Source organism: Carcharhinus amblyrhynchos, chromosome 12, assembly GCF_965287045.1.
Source record: "Carcharhinus amblyrhynchos chromosome 12, sCarAmb.v2.hapA, whole genome shotgun sequence".
Taxonomy (NCBI): Eukaryota; Metazoa; Chordata; class Chondrichthyes; order Carcharhiniformes; family Carcharhinidae; genus Carcharhinus; species Carcharhinus amblyrhynchos.
This window is the reverse complement of record NC_137335.1, coordinates 66,895,662-66,917,566: the sequence shown is the minus strand read 5'-3', so window position 1 is coordinate 66,917,566 and position 21,905 is coordinate 66,895,662. Positions and strand designations below refer to the sequence as shown.

The 21,905-nt window shown below is 43.2% G+C and overlaps 1 protein-coding gene across 1 annotated transcript in view; it reads right to left on the bottom strand.

The window, feature by feature from the left end:
* Positions 1–21,905, bottom strand: part of LOC145351061 (calpain-2 catalytic subunit-like) — a 70,399-nt gene that overhangs the window by 9,496 nt on the left and 38,998 nt on the right. The window contains exons 7-15 of the mRNA XM_080200660.1: positions 19,626–19,711; positions 17,859–17,933; positions 16,967–17,127; positions 14,337–14,506; positions 11,514–11,525; positions 6,311–6,522; positions 4,944–4,986; positions 3,379–3,438; positions 82–139 (exon numbers count right to left, since the gene is read on the bottom strand). Of these exons, the coding sequence (XP_080056786.1) occupies positions 82–139; positions 3,379–3,438; positions 4,944–4,986; positions 6,311–6,522; positions 11,514–11,525; positions 14,337–14,506; positions 16,967–17,127; positions 17,859–17,933; positions 19,626–19,711 (877 nt within the window). The remainder of the gene's footprint in view (positions 1–81; positions 140–3,378; positions 3,439–4,943; positions 4,987–6,310; positions 6,523–11,513; positions 11,526–14,336; positions 14,507–16,966; positions 17,128–17,858; positions 17,934–19,625; positions 19,712–21,905) is intronic.

The following is a 21,905-nucleotide window of genomic DNA, read 5'->3' as shown; positions in this document are numbered from 1 at the left end:
CATGAGAATTCCATTTATAGAGGATCTGATTCCTTTATTTATCTACATGACAATTATAGAACTCAGTTAAATCTTACTTACGGTTAGATACAACTTTGTTCATTATTCTTTGCAGCTCAAAGGCAGAAATCTCTGCATCCTGGATTTGAAAGAGCAAAGAAAAAACAAAGTTCAACTTGTTGCAATATTCTTCCCCAGAAACCAGCTCAAATTCAACAAAATTCAGGACGTGCCAGGATAGCTACTCCCTCAAAGTGGAAGGAAAATATTTGGGGTGAGTTTCTTTGTTTTTTTTGCTCATTACCCAACTTGTTTTAATTAATATTACAGTTTCTGCCCAATTAGCCTCCTGTTTCAGTGCTCCCCTGATGCTCTTGGCCAAGTGTGCTGGGATTCTGGAACTTCACTTTGAAAAACTAGCCTCTTCCTATTTTTCATTCCAATACATACATTTTGTAATACAACATATTGATCTTTCTGGAACTCTATGGGAAAGGGTAGGGCAGCACAGTGATTAGCACTACTAGCTCCCAGCGCCAGAGACGCGGGTTCGATTCCTGGCTTGGGTCACTTTCTGTGCAGACTCTGCACGTTCTCCCGTGTCTGCATGGGTTTCCTCTGGGTGTTTCAGTTTCCTCCCACAGTCTGAAAGACATGTTGGTTTGGTACATTGGCCATGCTAAATTCTCCCTCAGTGTACCCAAACAGGTGCTGGAATGTGGCGATTTGGGAATTTTCACAGTAGTTTCATTGCAGTGTTAATGTAAGTCTACTTGTGACACTAATAAATAAACTTTGTTCCTCATGATAAACCTTAATCCATGTCATCTTCTGACAGTTACCCTGTGGAAAATTTATCATATCAAAGGTATTAACTATACTTCCTGGCTAATTCTTTTTCTTTTTTGTTGAACAGAGTTAATGTGTTGACCAATCAGGGATTATCTGCCTGGTTTGAATTTCAACAAAAGCTTGGCAGTTAACTATTCTCTGGTGCATTCTCCATGGCAATATCTCTAAGAATCAGAGTCCTTTTGCCAACACCCTCAGCACCCTCTTCTCATGAAGTATGAATTGTTGTTTGGAATCTGTCCTGATGATTGCAAGACAAAAAAGCTTTAACAACATGGTCTAATTCTTTGCATAGTTACTATGTTTTTTGTTGTTGGGTAGGGGAGGAAATGGGCAACATCTGAAACCAGTGGCTTTTTGATACTAAAACTGTTAATGGGTTAGATAGTTTTCTTACGGATGTTCGGTGATCATCAAGACTCTCTGACAATCCCCTCAGGCTGGTGTGAGTTACTCGGGCATTTTTGCCAACCTCTTACTGTAAAATGGAGGGTGTCCTCCATTGTCTCTATGTGACAATTTTTCTCCTTTGACTACCCTCTAGCCCTTTGTACCATTTACATTGAAATGTTTTCCTAAACATTTTGTAATCACTGTTTAAAACCTCAATTTTGTTCTAACCTCTCTATTAGGCCAGGAAGCTCCTACTTCTGATCTATCTCAACTATATCCAGATGCAATGCATTTAACTGTAGTTTGCTTCATGCTTAAATGATTTCTGACTGATGATCTGCCATTTAGTCTGCTATTTTCCCCTAAAATCATGGCACGCTGCCTTTGAAATTAATTTATTTTTATTATGTTTATTTAATCTTAACATAAACTTCATGAGGTCACGTGGGAATGTATGTCACCTTACCCAAGTACCATGATGTCCTTGGCTGCCTGGAATCAGCACAGAAGTTAAATAGCTTTTTGGTGACACATTTTACAAGTGGAACTTCAGGCAAGGATGCCTTCTCAAATAAAGGACTGATAAAATGTGTGAAATTCACTCAACCACATCTATGATGGTCCAAAATACATTACTGTCAGTGAAGTGATTGTTATTTGATTAATTCCTTTAATGATGGGATAACCAATCCCCCCAGCATCTAATGTACTAATTAATGCATCCATAACTATATTGAAAAGCATAGGAGATAAAAGGTCTCCTTGTTTTACACCTCTTTTACTTCGAGTTGGATTGGTTTTATGTTTCCCCAACTTGAATATAAGTAACCACTTTTGTATAGAGGTTATCAATACTTTGTCAGTACTGTTTATGATAAACTCATCTGATTAGCTTAAGAGGACAATATTCTGAAAACAGGATGATTCAAAGAAGTCGGGAGGGACCAAACGTTTTGTGCTGGTTCTGTTATCCTATTCACACTGAGTCATGATGCACAGGAGACAGCATTCAGTTAATTGATTCCATGCTGGTTTTCTATAAAGCAATCCAGTCAGTCTGATTCCTCTGTTCTATCTCTGTAGCTCTACAGATTTATTTCCCTCCGAGCCCCATCCAGTTTCCTTTTGAAATCATTCGCGTCTCTGCTTCCACCACACGTGTTATTACCCCTCACTGCGTTAACAAAGTTCTTCCTCACATCCCCCGCTTGCTTCTCTTGCCCTAAACGCTAAACCTGTGCTTTTTTAGTCCTTGTCTCATCAACTAATGGTTGACGAGGTTGACGAGGTGGCACAGTGGTTAGCACTGCTGACTCACAGCACCAGGATCCTGGGTTCAATTCCCGGCTTGGGCCACTGTCTGTGTGGAGTTTGTATGTTCTCCTTGTGTCTGTGTGGGTTTCCTCCGATTGCTCTGGTTTCCTCCCATAGTCCAAAGATGTGTGGGTTAGGTGGATTGGTCATGCTAAATTGCCCCTTAGGTGTCAGGGGGGCGAGCTAGGGTAAATGCATTATGGGAATAGGGCCTGGGTGATTATAGTCGGTGCAGACTCGATGGGCCGAATGTCCTCCTTCTGTACTGTAGGATTCTGATTCTTATCCAAACTGGTCATAATTTTGCACGCCTTTATCAAATCATCCTTCAACCATCTCTGCTTCAGAACATAAATCAATCAGTGCAAGAAGGGAATAGAGCGTCGTGATTCAGAGCTTAAACCAGTGTGAGAAGGGTCTCCCTTCTCATGCAAAGGGGGCTGAAGAACATAAATCAGCACGAGAATAGGAGGATGCTGCAGTATAACTTCCCTGCATTTATACTCATTGGGCAGGATTTTACAGCCTCGCTCGGGCGAGACCGGAAATTCCCGCCTGAGTTCAACGGAGATTTCCACTGTCGGACCCACACTTGCTCCGATTCCGTGCCGGACAAGATGGTAGAGTCCCGATCAATATCTCCCATTTATGATGTCCAAGGTCCTATCTGCTTTGCTGAAATTATTCTCTCAATATATATCTCTATTTACTTTAGCGCTGGTCAAATGAAAAAGGAAGAATATTCTTCTGACGGCATGCACAAGATTAATGTTGCAAAAGACACGTGAAGCAATTGAGCAGTGAAAGCAAATTTCTCACCTGTCCTGCTAAATATTCAAACAGATTCTCAAAACTGTCACTAATGTCTTCTTCATCCACCTTCAGGAAATTTTTAAGAAAAAAATTGGAATGAGTGTACGTATAACCATAGCCAGAAAAAGAGACATTAACAGCAGCACTATGTTGCATTGTATATCCAAGAACCCAAGTCATTTAAAATGTAGCAACTCTCATACTGTTAACATACAGAATATTAACAGCATAAAACAACAACAGCATGATCTGGATATTCTTCTTTGGAGGCAATGATATGTCTAGTATACCAGCATCATCCTGTCTGAAATCTTGGGATCAGATTTCTTTATTCCTTTTATTCTTTCACTCTCTTCTCTTTCTCCTCTCCTCCTTTCTACCCCCCCCCACTACCATTTATTCATTCACTGGATCTCTGGCTAGGCCAGAATCAAAGGTTATCAGAGGTAATAGGAGCGTGGAACTTACAACACAAGCAAATCAGCCATGACCTTATCAAGTGGTGATACAGATTCGACAAGCCACATGGATTCTACAACATGTACCTCTGATATCCTTTGATTTTCTTGCTTAATAAAAAAATCCATCTACCTCCACCTTAAAAATATTCAGTGACACCCCCCCCACCTTCTGTGACGGAGTGTTATATATTATCCCCTAAGCGTGTAAGGAATGATGGGCACAGACCAGTAGCTCTTCATTTTGTGAAACAGAACAAATTCTTAATTGTGCCACTGTTTGGTATTTTGGTCTTCAACAGAAGGTTTATCGATAAGGCACTTTTACATTGTTCTGTGCTGCTTTAAATACTAATTGGAACTCTGCACGGATCTTGGTGATGATCAGGTCAAGGATCTTCATTCCACCTGCCAAGATCAGTCATCCTTGAAAAGTGACTCAGCATAGTTGGTGGACTGACCCTGTGAGAGACGCAGCTGAATCAAATTCCTGGAACTCAATTCCTAACAGCACTGTGGGTGTTCCTGCAACAGAGGAACTGCAGCTGATCAAACTCGCCACCACTTTCTCATGGGGAATCTGGAATGGGCAATAAATTGCTGGCCTAATCAGAGACGCCCATATCGCAGGAATGAATAAACGGGTGAAAAGAATTAACTGAGACCCTCCTCTGGTCCCTAGGTTTCAGACAGGGTGATGTTGGTATACTAGACATATCTTTGCCTCAGAAGAAGGGTATTCAGATCATGCTGGTGTTATTTTATGCTGTTTTTATGCCAAATTAACAATGAGTGTTTCTGGATGAATAGTCTAGCAATAATACCACTAGGCCATCACCTCCTCTGGGGAGGGGATTCCCAGTACTCAGAGGGGAGTGCTGAGTCACCAAATTCAAGCAGTTACACAGCAGAAGCAGCAGCAGCTGGGCATTTACAGACACTTGGCAGGCTTTTCTAGGCCTCTGCTTTTAATTAGTGGCAAGCAAGAGGGAGAGGAGGCCAATAAAAGTTGGGATGTGGTAATGGTGACCTTTAATGATGAACTTACTGATGTCAAGGACCAACTAAATCAATGAGCAGCTAGAACAGACAACAACAACTAGTCAAATTTACCTTCTCATCTTCCAGCTTTGCATCAACTTCAGTATCGATGACTCTACAGTTGGAAAACAATACACGTTAATACCCACAGTGAAACTTTCAGATACATTCTATCTATCCTGAGCACATTTCAATTAACTGTCTAGAAGCGCACTGGTAATAAATCTTCATACAACAATTCTTTTGACATTTATTGATCTCCTCCAACTTTTTCCCCCATTTCCTTCAAGTGTACTGACACAGGCTGGGCTATTCCATGGGCACTAGCATACCCCCAGTACTTTGCTCAACTAGCTGCCTTGCTCAAATGGCTGCCTTGCCAGCAACTATCTTCAGGTTATTTTACAATGGAAAGCATCACAGACAAATCTAATCCCACATTCAGCCAGCATCAGTTTGCACACTTTCTTGTACAGGCCTCAAGAAAGCAATCAGGAGGGATTGGCAAGCCTTGCCAAGCTTAGTCTCTGTGTCCCTAAACTAGGTTAGGTCTATCCAATCTCTCTTCGCAACTTAAATCTTCCATCCCAGGCAGCCCTCCTGGTCAAACTCCTCTGCACCCACTGCAATGGAATCACATCCTTCCGATAACTTAATGACCAGAACTGCCCGTAGTACTCTAGCTGTGGCCTCACCAAAGTTCTATACAACTCCAACATGGCCTCCTTGCTTTTGTAATGTATGCCTCAATTGATAAAGGCAAGTATCAATGTTTTTTTCATCACCCCATTAACCTGCTCTTCCTCCTGCTTCAGGGATCTATGGATGCCAAGGTCCCTTTATTCCTCAGAACTTCGAGTGTCATGCCGTTCATTGAATACTTCCTTGTCAAATTACTCCTTCCAAAGTGCATCATCTCATATTGTTCAGAGTTAACTTCCATCTGCCACTTATCTGCCCATTTGACCATCCTGTCTATATCTTTCTGCAACCCAAGACACTCAACCTTGCTGTTTTAAAATTTATTTATTAATGTCACAAGTAGGCTTACATTAACACTGCAATGAAGTTACCGCGAAAATCCCCTCGTTGCCACACTCCAGTGCCTATTTGGGTACACTGAGGGAGAATTCAGCATGGTCACTGCACCTAACCAGCACGTCTTTCGAACTGTGGGACAAAACTGGGGGGTAAGGAGGGAGAGGAGGAGGAGAAATGAGGGGGAGGAGAAATGAGGAGGAATGTGCAGACTCTGCACAGACAGTGACCCAAGCTGGGAATTGAACCTGGGACCCTGTGCCATCCTGTCTAGTGACCTGGCCAATCTTTGCGTCATCCACAAACTTACTAATCCTACCCTCTTCCCTTTCTTAAAAAGAAAATCCAGCTGTCACTTCCTTTCACAACGTTTGCTGACAACCTGTGTTGTTTATACTTACGCAACTTCACTCTGTTTCTCAGAAAAGACACGAATTGCAAAGTCTGCATCTTTATTTGGCTCGAAAGTGGATGGTATGATGAAATACGACCCAGGCTCGAGAGCAAACCGACTCATGACCTCGCGCAGATTGATGAAGGTTTCTGATCTTGCGCTGGATGCATGCGTCATGAAAAAATCTCTCTTCAGCTGAATATTAGACTGGTCTTTATACTAATTTATAGAGAAACAGAAAAAAACTTTTGTGATTTTGCAATATTTGTGAAGTTTAGAATCATAGAATCCCTACAGTGCAGAAGGAGGCCATTTGGCCCATCAAACCTTCACCCACCCAGGCCCTATCCCCGTACCCCCATGTATTTGTCCTGCTAATCCCCCTGGCATTAATGCTGGAATTTTACCACCTCGCCCACTCGAGGCTCGTAAAATCCCACCCAAGGCCAACAGAGAATGCTGTTCTAAGAGCCACGCCTGACCCAATTCTGGGGCAGGCGTGGCGGTAAAATTCTGGCCAAAGTGACAATTTAGCATAGCCAATCAATCTAACCCTCACATCTCCGGAGGAGACCGGAGCATCCGGGGAAAACGCATGCAGACACGGGGAGAATATGCAAACTCCATATAGACAGTGACCCGAGGCCGGAATTGAACGCAGGCCCCTGGCACTGTGTGGCAGCCGTGCTAACCACCGTGCCACCCATTATAGCAACCCATAGATTACACAGAATACTTCAAATCTAAGATTTGTACAATAGACAAAACATAATTTATTTCCGTAGCGAATAGCCTGCAAGTTACCCAAACGTGTAACACTCCAATTCCCTTCACAACAATATCATGACTCTCAGTAGAGCAACAAAACAGCATAGGATTGATCAACTCCTGATCTATGTCACTATTAAAATTCTCCTAAGCAGCACGTAGATTTTGTCTAGTTAGACAATACAACAGCAAATTAAAAAATGGAATCCTTCGATTTTAATAGTTATTAAATCTATCTTCTGGTCAAATCAACAAGGTCAGTGCTGGGGCCTCAGCTATTTACCATTTATATAGATGATCTGGAGGAGGGAACCGAGTGTAGGGTGTCGAAATTTGCTGATGACACCAAGATTGGTGGAACGGCAAACTGTGCGGAGGGTGTGGAAAGTCTGCAGAAGGATCTACATAGGCTGGGTGAATGGGCCAGGAACTGGCAAATGGAATTTAATGTTGGCAAGTGTGAAGTTGTCCACTTTGGTAGGAATAATGGTAGGAAGGACTATTACTTACATGGCGAAAAACTGCAGCATGCAACGGTGCAGAGGGACCTCGGGGTCCTTGTGCATGAGTCGCAAAAACCCAGCCTGCAGGTGCAGCAGGTGGTCAGGAAGGCGAATGGGATGCTGGCCTTCATAGCGAGGGGGATTGAATATAAAAGTAGGGAGGTCTTGCTGCAACTGTACAGGGCACTGGTGAGGCCGCAGCTGGAGTACTGTGTGCAGTTTTGGTCGCCGCACTTACGCAAGGATATTTTGGCCTTGGAGGGAGTGCAGAGGAGGTTTACTAGGCTGATACCGGAGTTGAGGGGGTTGAACTATGAGGAGAGGCTGAATAAACTAGGCTTGTACTTGTTAGAGTTTAGAAGAATGAGGGGAGATTTCATTGAGACATATAAGATGATGAATGGGATGGATAGGATAGAGGTGGAGAGGCTCTTCCCGCTCAGAAAGGACAGTAGGACTAGAGGGCACAGCCTCAAGATAAGGGGGGGCAGTTTAGAATGGAGTTGAGGAGGAACTTCTTCACTCAAAGGGTGGTGAATCTCTGGAATTCTCTGCCCGTTGAAGTGGTGGAGGCTGCCTCGCTAAATATATTTAAGACGCGGGTTGATAGGTTTTTGATAGGCAAGGGGATTAAGGGTTATGGGGAGAGGGCGGGAAGGTGGAACTGAGACACGACAGATCAGCCATGATCTTATTGAATGGCGGGGCAGGCTCGAAGGGCTAGATGGCCTACTCCTGCTCCTATTTCTTATGTTCTTATGCACTGCCCAGAATCCAACGAGAAACTCTCCAAAGTTTGAACTGTCTGATGTGGTAAGAATTTATTGTTTGCAGTGTTCAGAACACAACTTTAAGTAGAAAAATGAAACGAACTCTCCATTCGATGACCCTAGATTTTGCATGGAGTTGTGGCGTCTGTGCCTTATCTAAATGGTGCCAGGACCCAGAATCCAGAATTCCCACCCCTGTTTCAGAAGTTAGGGTAAGGTGGTGGAAGATGACTCACGCATAAAACAAAATCATTCTGGCAGGGTCACTTCAGCCCAGTGCCCACTTCAAACAATCCCTACTTTCGCAAGACTTGAGACTTAGGATTTTTAACAATAGATACGAATGTTTGTAAAAGAGTGGATAAGATCTGTGAAAGTGTCGAGTGGTCAAGTTATTTAAACTCCCTGCTCTTTAAGTGTAAAAAAAAAACTGCACCCGAAGCTGGAAAGAAAAATCAGTGCCTGCAATTTCAATAGATGTTGTTGGCATAACTTAAGGGCTATCATTATTCTGTTACTAATGCTTAGCTGTTTCCACAACAATCATCATCATAATGTGCACTGCAAATTCACAATTTCATTGACAGCCCCAAGAGATTACTTTAAGGAATAGCTGTCTTTGATGTCAAGCTATGAATACAAATATTTATTTTTAGAAGGGATTAAGTAAAGGAAAGGGTTTAACTGTATTTGGATTTATTTAAAAAAATCAATGAGTGTGCTTTTATAGTGCAGTCTATAATAAAAACCTAGAGTTTTATATTTTAGTTTGTCTCAGCATGGCTCCTGAGGTCTGCTTATGGTAGGTATATCTGTGGAAGGCGTAAGGTCAAAGAGTTGAGAGTGAGGATCACAGGTTGGCACTAGGTTGATGCAAAAGCCATGTGGATGAGAGGGGGAGAGGGGTCATGTGCTGTCACAAGTTTGCACTGAATTGGCAGAGGAGCCATAAGGAGCCCTTAGGATGTGAGCAGGGAGAAGAATAGGGCATGAGAGGTCATTCTGGTAGACAGAGTGGCAGGGGATGGCATGTATGGGGCATAGGGAGTGGATGAGGGGGCTAAGGGATGTGAGGAGTGAGGGTTAGTGGGTTCAAGGGCCTTTATTTCAACTGTGATGAAATCCCAGTGCATCGGGGCAGGCCTTTTTCCAAGCCTCAGTGGTCAGCAGCCTGTGGCTGCTCCTGGATCAGCAGGCCCGACTCCAACAAGCACCTGCTCCCCCAGAACTAAAGATCCAGCACTTTAACCCGAGATAGGTGCAGCAAGCAGGAAATTTCCTCACTCCCCTCACCAGCCTTGGGACTGAAAACCAGGCACCAATCTGCTGACAGGAACATATTTGAAGGAGTTTTGTGATAAGGAAAATACCCTCCACAACACTAAACAAAAGTTTCAAAGCAAAGGTCATGGGCAGAAATTCTTCCTACATGTGACTTTTATTAATGTAACCCCGTTCATAGCGTTGAAGGAATTCTCTTTGGGTGAAGAGCATCAAATTGATGGTCTATTATATGCCCCGCCCATTAATCAGTTCCATTGACTTTAGCCTATTAATTTGATGATCCCCATTCTATGCTGTTTCCCAAAGTCACACTAATAGAACATAGAACATAGAACATAGAACATTACAGCGCAGAACAGGCCCTTCGGCCCACGATGTTGCGCCGACCAGTTACAAAAACAATGACCCACTAGCCTATACCAATCCCTTTTCGTCCATAAACCTATCCAGAGATCTCTTAAACGCCCCCAAACTAGACGCATCTACAACTGCAGCAGGCAGGGCATTCCAATCCCTCACCACCCGCTGGGTAAAGAACCTACCCCTGACATCCGTCCTGTAGCTACCCCCCCTTAATTTAAAGTCATGCCCCCTCGTGCTAGCTTTCTCCATCCGAGGAAAAAGGCTATCACTATCCACCCTATCTAAACCCCTAATCATCTTATATGTTTCAATAAGATCCCCTCTTAGCCGCCTTCTTCCCAACGAAAACAACCCTAGATCCCTCAGTCTCTCCTCATAGGACCTCCCCACCATACCAGGCAACATCCTAGTAAACCTCCTCTGCACCCTCTCCAACGCCTCCACATCCTTCTTGTAATGCGGGGACCAGAACTGCACACAGTACTCCAAGTGCGGCCGCACTAGAGTAGTGTACAGTTGCAACATTACACTGCGACTCCTAAATTCAATCCCCCTACCAATAAACGCCAAGACACCGTACGCCTTCTTGACAACCTTATCTACTTGATTCCCAACTTTCAGGGATCTATGTACACACACACCTAGATCCCTCTGTTCATCCACACTATTCAAAGTCCTCCCGTTAGCCCTATACTCGACACATCTGTTGCTCCTACCAAAGTGAATTACCTCACACTTCTCCGCATTAAATTCCATCCGCCACCTCTCGGCCCAGCTCTGCAACCTATCTAAGTCTCCCTGCAGACTATGACACCCTTCCTCACAATCTACCACACCTCCAACTTTGGTGTCATCAGCAAATTTACTAATCCACCCAACTATACCCTCATCCAGATCATTAATAAAAATTACAAACAACAGTGGCCCCAAAACAGATCCCTGAGGCACACCCTTTACCCTTAACCCTAACTCCAGAGCCAAAAACGAGGGACAACCATGTCTTGAGAAGGGATGCCTATGCTGGCATTGCCACTTAGTCTGCTTTTCAACAGCATGGCAAGATGTGAGGTCACCATCAGAATTGCTGACACAAAAATCCTTTACTTACAGCCACAACATCAGTGCCAAGAAAGGAGACTTTCCAGCAACAAATCAACTCTCGCCCTATCTGGCAGGTGACACTGGAATATTACTTGGAGCACTTCTTCCCATTGGCTAGATACGGTGCTGGGATTCTCCGACCTTGCCCACAGCTAGGATTCTCAGTTCCGGCTGCTGTGTATGGAGATCTGGCTCGCTGGAAATGGCGGCAAGGTATGAATGGCTAGAATTTTCCAGCCACTCTGTATAATAAGGCAAAAATATTTCAAGAGAAATCATTCCTGCCATTTCTTTAGTGGTCCTCTCAAAACTGGGGTGAAGATTAATTGAATTTTACTCGGCCTGTTATTGGAACCGACAAAATATCAACTGCACATAAACATCTAATTAATGTTGCAGTCTGGATCTTGATCATACGCACCTCGTCAGGGACCTGTGGAATAAAAACAGACAAAAAATTAAGACTCAGGGGTTTTACAAGGCGGCTAAACAGAATGTTTTCAAGTACTGTGAAGACACTTAAGCCTTTGCTCATAGTTCAGTAATAATACTAATGACAATTAAGAATGCCTGTGTCCTAAAATGATATTTTATATTTCTAAAGCTTTAATATTAAATATGAGATTTAAATTACAAATAAATGGAATATTTGTCACCACCTGCCCCAGGAGTTACGAGGAAATGTGTAGAAAGAGCCACTTATCCCAACTTCTAACTATGTACGGCATTTCCCATCAAGGCCACAATTCCAATCATTTCATCACCTCGTAGAATCATAGAAGTTTACAGCATGGAAACAGGCCCTTTGGCCCAACCTGTCCATGCTGTTTTTATTTTTAAACCCCTAAACTAATCCCAATTGCCAGCATTTGGCCCACATCCCTCTATACCCATGTAACCTCCTGCACCTCGGAATTCTGCAGCTATTCTCTGTTTAAGTAATAGATGGCTTTTTTTTTTATCTTCCTGTCCAACTGAACAACTTCACATTTCCCCAAATTGTACTCTGTTAGATTATTGTCTACTCACTTAATCTATCTGTATCTGTCTGCAACCCCCTCATGTCTTCTTTGCGACAGACTTTCCTATCATTGTGTCATCTACAAACATCAGCTACCAAGCCTTCACTCCCCTCATCCAAGTCATTGCTAGAAATTGTATAAAGTTGAGACCCCAGTACAGACCCGTGCGAGACCCCACTCATCATATCCTGTCGATCAGAAAACAACCTATTTATGCATATTCTAACCTGATGTTGTGAGACTTCTTACAGAAAATGAAGTCCAACAAGTTTATCTGGAATCATGAGCTTTCGAAGCGCTGCTCCTTCATCAGATGACACACTCACCTGATGAAGGAGAAGCGCTCCGAAAGCTCGTGATTCCAAATAAACCTGTTGGACTTCAACCTGGTGTTCTGAGACTTCTTACTGTGCTCACCCCAGTCCAATGTTGGCATCTCCACATCATCTCTGTTTTCTGCCAGTCAACAAATTTGTTATCCAAGTTACTATGTTACCCCCTACATCATGGGTTTTTATCAAATGCCTTACAGAAATCCAAAGACAGTGCATTCTCCATAGCACATGCTCCTCTTACAAAGAGCTCCAATAAATTTGCTACACTATGATTTCCCTTTGACAAAATGATACTGATTCTTCCCAATGACTCTGAGGTTTTCTAAGTAATCTGCTGTAACTTCCTTGATAATTATTCTAATACCTTTCCCATAACAGAAGCCAAGCTAACTGGCCTGATAGTTTCCTGTTTTCTGCCTACCCCATTCTTGAACAGAGGGGTTATATTTACGACTTTCCAGTCTGATGTCAGCTTTCCAGAATCTAGCAAATTTTGGAAAGTTAACACTAGCACATCTACCACCTTATTTAAGACCCTAGGATGAAGTTCATCAGAACCTGGAGACTTGTCAGTCAGCAGCTCCATCAGTTTGTTCAGTACTGCTCCCCTAGTATTGTAATTCCTGCAAGTTCCTCTCTCCCTTTTTATCTCTGGTTACCTGGAGGACATTAAAAGTCAAGATAAAATGGGACTAGAATTACAGGGTGGCTACACCAGCTAGGGTGACAGAGTCTCTTCCCTAAAAGGAGGTGGTTTTTACAACAACAGGTTCAACAACTTGCAAGCTTTCACAGTCATTTAGTGATGTTAGAGCACTAATTGCTGGATATATTAAATTTAATGTGACAACTTTCCACTGTGGAATTATAAACTCAAGAATGTTTATTAACCAGTGCCGGGACTACTAAATTGGTAGTTTTCTCTCTCCCGTAAATAACTCCTTGCCTTGGTATATTGGTGGCACTGTCACCCGAGTCAGGAGGTTATAGAGTTAACCCCAACACCAACAGGCTTGAGTATCAAAGCTCCTGATCAATTCTGTGTTCCAGTTTAAGAAAGGTTCCAAATATTATTTTGCTACACTGTGCAATGTCCTGGATTCTCATTCACCAAACTACCCATGCTACATCAACTAAACTAATGTATTAGAATAGGAGCCATCAAGGTCAGTAGAAATATAGAAAGAAAAAGTGCTCACTTTAACAGCTATTGGCAATTTTATTTTTATTCATTCATGGGACATGGGTGTCACTGGCTGGCCAGCATTTACTGCTCATCTCTAGTTGCTCAGGGGCAGCTGAAAGTCAACCACATTGCTGTGCTCTGGAGTCACGTGTAGATCAGACTGAGTAAAGAAGGCAGATTTTCTTCCCTAAAGAGCATTAGCGAACCAGATGGGTCTTTCCAACAATCGACAACAGTTTCATCAGTTGATTCTTAATTCCAGATTTTTTTTTAAACTGAATTCAAATTCCACGGGGGGATTTGAACCCGAGTCCCCAGAAATTAGCTGAGTTTCTGGATTAATAGTCGAGCAATAGTATCACTAGGCTCCCCAAATGGCTGGTAAAATAATCATCATAATCATCTGCAGTTCAGTGAAGCATCAGATCTGGTTTAATATTAACACTCAATATCAATGCATTTCAATATTAACACAAAACTAACTCTTGAGAAGAACTCTTCACTACACATGGTGGCAGTATTTCACTAAGGTGTAGTAGGACACAGTTTATATAGTCTACACCATTAGCTTGGAGTGGTCAATTTCTTTTTGCCTTGAGTTTGTGAAAGACCATATGGAAATCAGCATGGCAGCAATATTTATTTTGCCTTTTCTTAACCTATTTATTTATTTTACAAATAAGGAGACTCCGTAAACTTACCTCATAGATAGCGAAGCCTATGGTATGCATGTCCTCGCCCATTTTTCTGCGCTTTCTACGATTCTTTTGAATCACACCAGCCAGAAAACTACATTTATCATCGTCATCTGTAGGATCATCATCTGCTTCATCCAAGTGGATCCTAAATTGAGGATTGGTCCAGAATGTCCCTATAAATGGAAACCAATGGCTTTTAATGAGGTGAGCCATTCAACAATTGATGCCTATTATTCTAGTTCGATTGGTACAGATTGATTTCATTTTTTCGCTACAGTTTGACTACATAATACTTCGCATGACACTATTTGCCCCCGGTATTTTAACACTCGCATTAACCAAACCATAGGGGTGGCGTGGTGACACAGTAATTAGCACTGCTGCCTCACAGTGCCAAGGAGCTACGTTTAATTCCTGTCTGTGCGGAGTCTGCATGTTGTCCCCCCACTCCGTGTCTGCCTCAATGTAACCGAACAGGTGCTAGAGTATGGCAACTAGGAGATTCTCACAGGAACTTCATTGCAGTATTAATGTAAGCCTACTTGTGACACTGATAAACTGTAAACTTTGAACACTGCAAACCAAACAGAATACAGAAGAGGGAAAAAAATGTTTGAGTTCAACAGAACATCCATTAGCTTCATTTATTTGAATAAAAGCGTTGTCATTACCAACGAGAAAATGGAAATGTCAGGAGGTCACAAGGTTATACTAAAGAAGCTCATTCAACTGAAACATTGAAATAAGGCTGACCAGCACAGATTTGGATACAAATGTAAAGCAATAATGTCTGATTTTGAAACAGGATAAGGAGAGTGATGTTTTCTTGTCCCTAAAATATCTTTGACCCAAAGCGAACAGAAGCTCATTTTGAACCAGATGTTATACAAAGTATAATTATGCATGGAACAGAGGAAATGGGCGAGATGCTAAATGAATACTTTGCCTCAGTATTCACCAAAGAGAGGGACTTGATGGATGAGGGGCCTAAGCATTAGATAAATCCCCAGGGCCTGATGGGATCTACCCCAGAATACTGGAAGAGGCAAGGGTGGAAATTGCTGGGCCTTGACAGAAATCTTTGTACCCTCATTGGCTACAGGTGAAGTTCCAGATAGCCAATTGGATAGCCAATGTTGTTCCATTGTTTAAGGACAGCAGGAATAATCCAGGAAATTATAGGCCTGTGAACCTTACATCAGTGGTAGGAAAATTATTGGATAAGTTTCTTAGGGACAGGATTTATCACATTTGGAAACAAATGGACTAATTAGTGATAGGCAGCATGGATTTGTGAAGGGGAGGTCGTGCCTCAGTAACTTGGTTGAGGTTTTTCAAGGAAGTGATGAAGATGATACATGAAGGAAAGGCAATGGATGTTGTATACATGGACTTCAGTAAAGCCTTCGACAAGGTACTTCATGGTAGACTGGTACAAAGGGTGAGGTCACACAGGATCAGAGGAGAGCTGGCATGATGGATACATAACTAGCGTGGCCATAGAAGACAGATCGTAGCAGTAGAGGGGTGCTTTCTGAATGGAAGGCTGTGACTAGCGGTGGGAATGCCAGCGTTGGACTGGGGTAAACTTACTAGTGGTGTTCCACAGAGATCAGTTCTGGGACCTTTGTTGTTGGTAGTATATATAAATGATTTGGAGGAAAACGTTGCTGTCTGACACAAAAATTGTTGGAGTTGTGGATAGTGAAGAGGATTGTCAGAGATACAGCAAGATATAGACCAGTTGGAAACTTGGGCAGAGAAACAGCAGATGGAGTTTAATCCAGAGAAGTGTGAGATAATGCATGTAGGAATTATACATTAAATGGCAGAACCCTTAGGAGTATTGAGAAGCAGAGAGATCTGGGCGTATACATCCACCAATCACTGAAAGTGGCATTGCATGTGGATACGTTTGTCAAGAAGGCATATGGCATGCTTGCCTTCATTGCTCGGGGCATTAGTTAGGCTTCATTTAGAATATTGTGTACAATTCTGGTTGCCACACTACCAGAAGGATAAGGATGCTTTGGAGAGGGTACAGAAGCGGTTTACCAGGATGTTGCCTAGTCTGGAGGATATTAACTATGAGGAGAGGTTGGATAAACTCGGTTTGTTCTCACTGGAATGACGGAGGTTGAGGGGTGATCTGATAAAGGTTTACAAGATTATGAGTGGCATGGACAGAATGGATAGTCAGATACTTTTCCCTAGGAAAGTCAAATATTAGATGACAAAGGTTTAAGGTGTGTGGGGAAAAGTTTAAGGAGTAGTGCGAGGCAAGCGTTTTGTTACATGAAGGGTGGTGAATGTCTGGAATGCGCTGCCCAGGGAGGTGGTGGGAGCAGGTATGGTAGCAGCATTTAAAGGGGCAACTAGAGGAGTACATGAATAGGGTGGGAATGGAAGGATATGGACTCCAAGTGCATACCGTTATAGTTTAGGTAGGCATCATGATTGCCGCAGGCTTGGACAGCCAAAGGGCCTGTCCCTGTGCTGTACTCTTCCTTGTTCTTTGTACACAAGATGGAAAAGATGCAAGTAGTATTGGCACAGTGTTACAAGTTGCTAAACTGAACTCCCAGGGGAAAAAAAGGTGTCACAGAGAGGAAGTAGAAATTGGAATTACATACTAGCATAGTTTCGGCATCCCCCTGCTGTAGATCCTGTCCTCCAGCTCCCATTATAGATTGTCAGGCTCCATTTGCGAACGTCATCACTGCTCAGAGTGTCAGGAGTCAGGTTGCAGATTTCCACTCGCGAGAAATTTTGGACAAATTCGGTAAATGACATCCTGCAAAGCGATGATGGGGGGAGAGGAGCAACAAAACGGTAAAAATAACTGGGGACAGAAACCTTTTAAAAAGAATAGCAAACTCATACAATTACCCCAAAATGTAAATATTTGTGAATGGACTTCCTCCCTTTTGTCGTTAAACGAATTGGAATGATATTTATGTCGGAATTACATGACCATGGGAATTTCATCCAGCCAATCCATTTTTGTGCCATGGGCATTAGCATTGATCCTGGTGTTAGTCCTCCCTCTGTTCCTATGGCCGGAATTTTCTGGCCGTTCAAGGCCTACTTCCGCTGCCAGAGGGGATGGAGAATGTGGCACTCAGGTCCTGGGGAGAGGCATACGGCCAGGCAGTGCCCTGGCACAGGATGGCACTGCCAGGCTGGTACCATGCCCATGCCAACTTGGCAGTGCCAGTCTGTGCCAAGGACAGCACCAGAGTGATCCCCAGTGGGAGCTGCATGGGGAGAAGGGGTTTATTTCTATGTGGTGATAGACCGGAGCAGAGTTGGGATCTGAGGATGCCAACAATGGTTGCGGGTGAGGGGGGAGGAGAAGAGGAGACAGCCGCGATGGCAGGATGGGGTAAGGGGAAGGGGCTGCGATGCGGGGCAGAGGGAGGGGACCAGATTTTTTTCAAATTTCCCACTATCTGGTTTCCTGCTTCTACCAGTAGTTGGAAATTGTAACCAGGAGTAAAAGTGTGCGGACTGATTTTACTTTACCAGAATTCTCCATCATCTGATTCGTTGCGCAGTCTCTCTCTCTCTTCTTCAGGGATGGAATCCCACTCGGGTGCACTGGAATCAGAAAAAAATCAACATTGTTAAAATTGATAGGAGCGGCTGGTGAACACAAACACCAGCCATCATCACAGAGAGCTGTGCTATTTGCCCAGCCAGCTACAGAATCGTGTTTAATGCCTTAAGCAACTTGGGGACAACACAATGGATCTGGGATTCCGATATATAATGTCCTTATTTGCTTTGAAGGGCTGGTTCTGGGGTTTTTGTTTAATTCAATGATTTTAGCAGAGCTTTGAAAGTGGCTGCAAGGAGTTCTTTCATGTCTTATAATCAAAGCCCCAATTCCTCTGGTGAGTCTGGCCTTCACTTTGCTTCTGGGAGAAAGGAAAACCTGTTCAATCACCCAGGCGGAGCTCCGAGTGAGGAAAGAATAGGTTGACATCTGTTCACTTTGTGCGTGTTTGTCATGCTTATTCAAGGAGGTTATATTCATACAGGAAAATGACGCATCAATGCTATGTTAACATTCAATTGTGATATCTATTTTTGGCATAATCGTGCAGTGGCAGAGATTCGATATATATTGGTGCCCCAGGTACTCAATTTAATTTTTTCTTATGTTTGAACACAGGGGAGTGATGGTCATTCTCCAACCCCATTGGTGGCACTGTTGCAGAGTGGTTAGCACTGCGGCCTCACAGCGCCAGGGACTCAGGCTCCTTTCTGGCCTTGGGTGACTGAGTTTGCACATTCTCCCCATGTCTGTGTAGGTTCCCTCTGGGGGCTCCAGTTTCGTCCCATTGTCCAAAGACGTGCAGGTTAGGTGGATTGGCCGTATTAAATTAGTGTTCAAAGTCTTGGATAGATGGATCAGCCACAGTAAATGTGTGGGGTTATGAGGATAGGGAATGGAAGTGGGCCTGGGTAAGATACTCTGTCAGTGAGCCAGTGCAAATCTGATAGGCCAAATGGCCTCCTTTTGAACTTTAGGGATTCTATTATTCTTAATACCTCTGCCTTCAATGTTAGGGTTGCCCCAAGGTTGGCTTTTATTAAGGCACAGTAATGCCACAACTATACAGTACACCAGAGCTCTAGCATATATTTTTACTATTTCAATCCTGACTGGTCAAAGCATTAACGATGATTTCAAGGGATGGATGGATGTTTTGACCGCTGCTCTGATAAAGACTTATACCTTGTAGAACACTTTTGGGCTCTTGAATAACTTGGAATGGTTTGTTACATTTTTTTATTTGTCCATGGGATGTGAGCACCATTTACTGACCATCCCTAACTGCCTTTGAGAAGGTGGCGATGAGCTGCCTTCTTGAAATCATTGCACCCTTGAGGTGTAGGTACACCTACCATGCTGTTAGGAAGAGAGTTCTGCTGCCCTTGTTCTTCCAGGCTTCAAAGGAGCCTAGATATGTTGCTATAGTGTAGACTGTATATACTTCAGCCCTCTGTGATGGCAGTGGAGGGAGCGAATATTCAATGTCTAGATGTTAAGAATGTTTATGCCATGGGAGCTGACCCCTACAAACCACTGTTGCATGGAAGCGCAGGACTCTGAAAGATTTGACAATTTACAACAGAATCCTAAACAAAATACAGCAGATGCTGGAATCTAAAACAAGAACAGGACACTGGAAACACTCAGCAGATCCGCCAGCACCTATCAGGACAAGAAAAGTGGTTTAACATTTTGAGTACATTGATTCTTGTACACCCAAAATAGCATACTTGTCACTCCAGCTTCCAGTCCACTCAACTTGACCCCAAGGATTCCGGACCCGGATCAGTTTTTCCTCTTCACCGTGATAATCCACCTATTTGGGTTAAAGTACAGGAATACTACATCACCATAGTGTTTCTATTTTACCCATGGCAATGGGAATGAATACTCGGTGCCAGTTGTGTAATACCCACCAGGAGAAATAAAGCCAAGGATTGCTTCAGGGTTTTAAACGGGGCTTTTCTCTCCCTGGGCTGCTGGTTTTCCTACAGTGTTCCCTGTAAGGTGATTTTTACCCAATTCATTGGTGATGTGACCACACTTACAAAAATGTCCCCCTCTCTACAGTGGGAGATGGCTGGCATCTCAAGTAGAAAACCTAGTTTTCAAATCAACCGTCACCTCAAAGTTCTACTCGGTATCTTAACAAAATATATCGACATCCATGCTCCATACATGTACAAACCTTGACAAAACCAAAATAAACTTTAAAGCTGCTACACTGAGTAGTACTCAATTTAACTTTGTTCCACTTCATTTTGAATTGGAATAAAGTTTTGTTCAGCTAATAGGAACCAGGCAACCTGCTTTCATAAATGGAATCCACAGGATCCCTATGGTGCAGAAGGAGGCCAACTGGCCCATTGTGTCTGCACCTATTTCCCAAAAGAGCATTTTACCCAGGCTCAACTCCCTGCCTTATCCCCGTAACCCCACATATTTACCATGGCCAATCCACCTAACCCGCACATCTTTGGACTGTGGGAGGAAACAGGAGCACACGGAGGAAACCCACACAGACATGGGGAGAACGTGCAAACTCCACTCAGACGGTCACCCAAGACTGGAATCAAACCTGGTTCCATGGTACTGTGACGCAGCAGTGCTAACCACTGTGCCACCCTTAAATAGGTCAATGGCTTGTTTCTGCATACCTTTTAGAATTCAGAGGCATGTGGGCATCACAGGAATGAAAGAGATGGGGGTCAAGAAATAGCAAGGACAGTTCAGTTAACTTCCTGAAGTACATAAATGCCCTACTGAGACCTGGAAAGCACCTGCCTTCTTAGGAGTGTAAAGTGGAGGTGTGAACATAAGGAATTAGGAGGAGTAGGCCATCTGGTCCTTCGAGCCTGCTCCGCCATTCATTAAGATCATGGCTGGTCTTTTTGTGGACTCAACTCCACTTACGTGCCCGCTCACCATAACCCTTAATTCCTTTACCATTCAAAAATCTATCTATCCTTGCCTTAAAAATATTCAATGAGGTTGCCTCAACTGCTTCACTGGGCAGGAAATTCCACAGATTCACAACCCTTTGTGTGAAGAAGTTCCTCCTCAACTCAGTCCTAAATCTGCTCCCCCTTATTTTGAGGTTATATCCCCTAGTTCTAGTTTCATCTGCCAGTGGAAATAACTTCCCTGCTTCTATCTTATCTATTCCCTTCATAAACGCATATGTTTCTATAAGATCTTCTCTCATTCTTCTGAATTCCAATGACTATAGCCCCAGTTTACTCAGTCTCTGCTCATAAGCCAACCCTCTCAACTCCGGAATCAACCGAGCGAATCTCCTCTGCACCCCCTCCAGTGTCAGTACATCCTTTCTCAAGTAAGGGGACCAAAACTGTATACAGCACACCAGGTGTGGCCTCACCAGCACCTTATACAGCTGTAACATAATCTCACTGTTTTAAAACTCCATCCTTCTAGCAATGAAGGATGAAATTCCATTTGCCTTTTTAATTACCTGTTACATCTGCAAAACAACTTTTTGCAATCCATGCACAATAACATCCCGGTCTGCCTGCACAGCAGCATGCTGCATCTTTTTACCATTTAAATAATAGTCCATTTTGCTGTTATTCCAACCAAAATGGATGACCTCACATTTACCGACATTGTACTCCATCTGCCATACCCTTGCCCACTCACTCAGATTATCTGTATTCCTTTGCAGACTTTCAGTGTCCTCTGCACACTTTGCTCTGCCACCCATCTTAGTGTCATCTGCAAATTTTGACACACTACACTTGGTCCCCAATTCCAAATCATCTAAATAAATCATAAACAATTGTGGTCCCAACACTGATCCCTGAGGTACACCACAAGTCACTGATCGCCAACCAGAAAAACACCCATTTACCCCCACTTTTTGCTTTCCGTTAATTAACGGATCCTCTATGCATGCTAATACATTACTTGTAACACTGTGCACCTTTATCATATGCAGCAGCCTTTGGTATGGCACCTTGTCAAATGCTTTCTGGAAATCCAGATACACCACA